The sequence below is a fragment of the Herpailurus yagouaroundi genome, unplaced genomic scaffold, assembly GCF_014898765.1.
Source record: "Herpailurus yagouaroundi ecotype Mexico unplaced genomic scaffold, PumYag 188, whole genome shotgun sequence".
NCBI classification, from domain to species: Eukaryota; Metazoa; Chordata; class Mammalia; order Carnivora; family Felidae; genus Herpailurus; species Herpailurus yagouaroundi.
The window spans coordinates 21,413,320-21,416,833 of NW_024412419.1; the positions used below are offsets into that span (position 1 = coordinate 21,413,320).

The window sequence follows — 3,514 nt, forward strand, 5'->3', positions numbered from 1 at the left end:
ATTCTGTGTCTCCTTCTCTCTCTGCCCCTCCCCAACTTTTGCTCTGTATCTAAAAAAAAAAAAAAAAAAAAAAACAAAGAAGTTCTTTATGTATTTATGCGAAAAGATCTCTAAGGTTTATTGGTATGTGAAAAACGCAACGTGCAGACCTGTGCATGTAGGAGAGTATCGTTTTGTCAAAACAGGAGGGAAAGCATGTGCCCGTGTGGACCGTAGTATTTCTTTGGAAGGATACATAAGAAACAGATGATGTAGGTTTGCCTGTGGGGTTTGAACTGAATGAAGTACAAGACAGGAGTAGGAGGAAGACTTCTTTTGAATTTAAAAATTCAAGAGTAACATGTATTATGATTCAAAAATATACATACATACAGCATAAGCCTTATGAATTTCAATAGAATGGACACCTATGAATCCCGATCTAGAAATAGAAGATTATCACTGTTTGGAAAATCCCATGCCCCCTCTTTTCCACTCTTTCCCCTCACCATTTCTTCCTTCCTGAAAACATCTACCTTTGCATCTGTTCCGTAACTTTCTGTAAACTTTTCTCTGTTTGTTTTTTTTTTTTTTTCCTCTGTCTTCATACACTTAGGCTTGTTGAGTGCCCCAATCCATAGTCACCCTGGCGCCTTTCTCCAGATCAGCCTCTGGAATCTTTCACTCCCACAGGAGCGAACAAGCCCGATGTCAGCCCTGGACCCAGGAGAGCAGACAGACCTCGAGAGACAGAAGGAGGGAAGCCTTGTGGGAGGGGAGCCAGAAGAGAAGGAGGTCCCCCCTTCTTCCACGCTCATCCACCCCAACGACGTCCTCAAGATCCTGGAGGCCTTTGTCATGGGTCTGAGGAAGCCCAGGTGTGGTGCTGGAGGGCTTGCCCGAGGCCTGGGGAAGCCAGGCTGGGCCGGGGCCGAGAAGATCCCAGTGCGGGGCAAGCACCTGGGCAGGAGGAAAGGGATGGGGAGGGCTGGAGGCGTCAGTGGACACAGATGAAAGGAAGGGGCATAGAAGCGATTTGCATTTTCTCATTCGTCGTTCATTCCACGGCCATTCACTGGGGTCTGCACTGTGTCAGCCCGTGGAGATCACACCTTGTGATCGGGACCATGGTCAGAGCCTATACCAGGTGTCACCACCGGCAGTCAGAGAGGGCTTTAGGAAGAGACGCACCAGAACCGGGTTTTCCTACATGGATACAGTGGGGGAGAGAACATTTCAAGGTGTCACAGTGTGGGGAAAGGCCTGGTGTGTTCGAGAATCGTGGCAGAGGTGTGGCTGGTGTCAGGGTCTTCCCTGGGAAGTGGGACCGGTGGGTAGGGGAGCCGGGCCAAATCTCGGAGAGCCGCGCCTGCCATGGCTGGGACCTTTGCCTTTACTCTTGGGTGGACCGGAGCCACAACATGGTCTTAAGCGGTGGGGGAGCCATGATTAGGCTTGCATGTTAGAAAGATCCATTTGGTGGCAGGGATGGGGGTGACGCTGGATACAAGGAGAGCAGCCGGAAGGTTCGTCTAGGTGGAGGCGTTGATATCCTGGGTCAAGGCTACCCTCGAGGGGATGCCGGAATTTGAGAGCCGTTTGGATGCACTAGTGAAGGAAACGGGCATCGTAGTGGGATGTAAAGCCAATGAGGTAAACTGGCTGAGAGAAGGGGGGTGGATAGAACCCCAGTGATGCTTTCACAAAGGTGACAATGGCACCAGAATCAGGAACACTGATGATAGGCATGTGCACTTTCTGAGAATCAGCCGTAAACCGAGACACTCGCACAGCTGAGTGGGAAGGGGACAGGTCTGCAGGCAGAAAGCCCGGGAGGGACAGGCACTGTGGCTGGCGCTGCGTGGGAGCCTGGGGGGGTGCCAGGTGGGGGTGACGATACTGCTGCTCTTAACTCCCAGGGACCCCCCGGCCCCAGTGAAGGTGGTGAAGTATGTGCGAGACACCTCGAAGGACTCTGCGTATTGGGAGGCCCTGGCCACGGTTCTCCCTTACGCCACGCAGAACCTCTGGGACGCTCTGTACACGGCCTTGGAGAAATACCAGTAAGTGTGTAGGTCACAGCCCAGGAGAAGGAGGGAGCCAGGCAGTTGATGGAGAAGGATCCTGCTTGCGGTGGTCACATTTGCCACCCCCCTGGCTTGGAGACAAAAGCTGTCTTTGGAGGGAAAGCTCCTGTTGGGGGGTCATGTGGCGTTGGGTGGCTGGCCCCTCGCTCCTTATTCAGTTCCTAGCCCGGTGTGTTGGGGGCAGGAAGGTTGCTCGGGTGGGTGAAGCTTCAGGGCTCCTCTCCCAGCTCCAACCGGCACAGAGACATAGAGATCCTGGCCCCTGCCTGGTAGATTTGGAGGGTTCGATGAGCCTCTAATGGATTTTTCCGCCCAAAGCCTCGTCCTGACGCAGAGGGCCAAGCTGCTGATAGAAAACAACTCCCTGGAGAAGCAGAACACAGAGCTCCAGATGCTGCTTCAGCAGTATCTAGATTCCAAGGTGGGCGACGGGGACGAGGAGGGTGGGCAGGAGGCCGTGGCAGGAAGCGGGACTGGAGGCGATGTTAGGAAGTAGAGTCCCATCCCTCACTGGAAGCAAGGGAGGCTTGGGATGTGCCATGACATAGCAACCGTCACACCTCAAGTTGGGCCCGAATTATCGGACAAGGGAGTCCTTTGGACTTTGGATGCTGCCCGAAGTCTCCTCCAGGACGTGTGGGTTGTAATAGTGCCCTTTTGATGCCCATGGTCCTTGGTGCCAGATGCTTGTTGGACGTCTCTCGGAAGCAGGACCCGACCCCACCGAGAGCGTCACAGCCCAGAGAGCCCTTCCTTATGGAGTTTCTTCTTTGGTCTTAACATCCCCTCTGTGAGGTCGATAGGGCACAAGTCATTCTCCCAGAGAGGAGAATCAAAACTGGGAGACTCTTGCCCACTCTGCTGGGCCAGATTGTCTGGCCCGGGATGTGACATGGCGAGAGGAGGCTCCAGCTGGGGCAGGTATTCCCCGGTCCTCACTCCTGCCCACTCCGGTGATATTTGGGGCAACTTCCCCATGGCCTGCAAGGGAAGAATCTCACCGTCTCTGCTTCTAAGGTTAGAATCCCTTCGTAACATAGTTGCTGGCTCTGCTGTGCTAGTGTGGGATGCTTCACGCGGCGCTGAGACCGTGGGCCGGGAGGGTCATGACACCCTGGGCTGGGGGTACGCCCTCCATCATCAGCTGTGTGTGTGAGAGGTGACCGAGGCCAGCCACAAGCCCGGGAACTGGGGATGTGTGGCCCCGTAACAGTCACTAGAGGACTGTCCATGCTGTCGTCGATGCCGCTGTGTGCAGAGGATGGGGGAGGAGGAAGGAAGGGCAGGGCTAGACTGGGGATGGGATGCGCAGGTGGTGGGAGGGGGTAGAGGGAAGATGTAAGACAGTGGCTCAGGGCAGAAGGTTCAGAACGTTACCAGAGGTCAGCTAGCTGGAGCAGAAGCCAAACAAGAAACCTTAGGACTTCTCTTCCAAAGGAAGGCAGACC

At 54.5% G+C, this 3,514-nt stretch overlaps 1 protein-coding gene across 1 annotated transcript in view; it reads left to right on the top strand.

Annotated features, from left to right (window-relative positions):
- DRC1 (dynein regulatory complex subunit 1) overlaps window positions 1-3,326 on the top strand; it is a 39,399-nt gene extending 36,073 nt beyond the window's left edge. Inside the window, exons 12-15 of the mRNA XM_040496254.1 lie at window positions 673-857; window positions 1,899-2,042; window positions 2,385-2,487; window positions 2,750-3,326. Coding sequence (XP_040352188.1) covers window positions 673-857; window positions 1,899-2,042; window positions 2,385-2,487; window positions 2,750-2,860 — 543 coding nt within the window. The 3' untranslated portion in view covers window positions 2,861-3,326. The remainder of the gene's footprint in view (window positions 1-672; window positions 858-1,898; window positions 2,043-2,384; window positions 2,488-2,749) is intronic.
- Window positions 3,327-3,514: the final 188 nt, after the last annotated feature.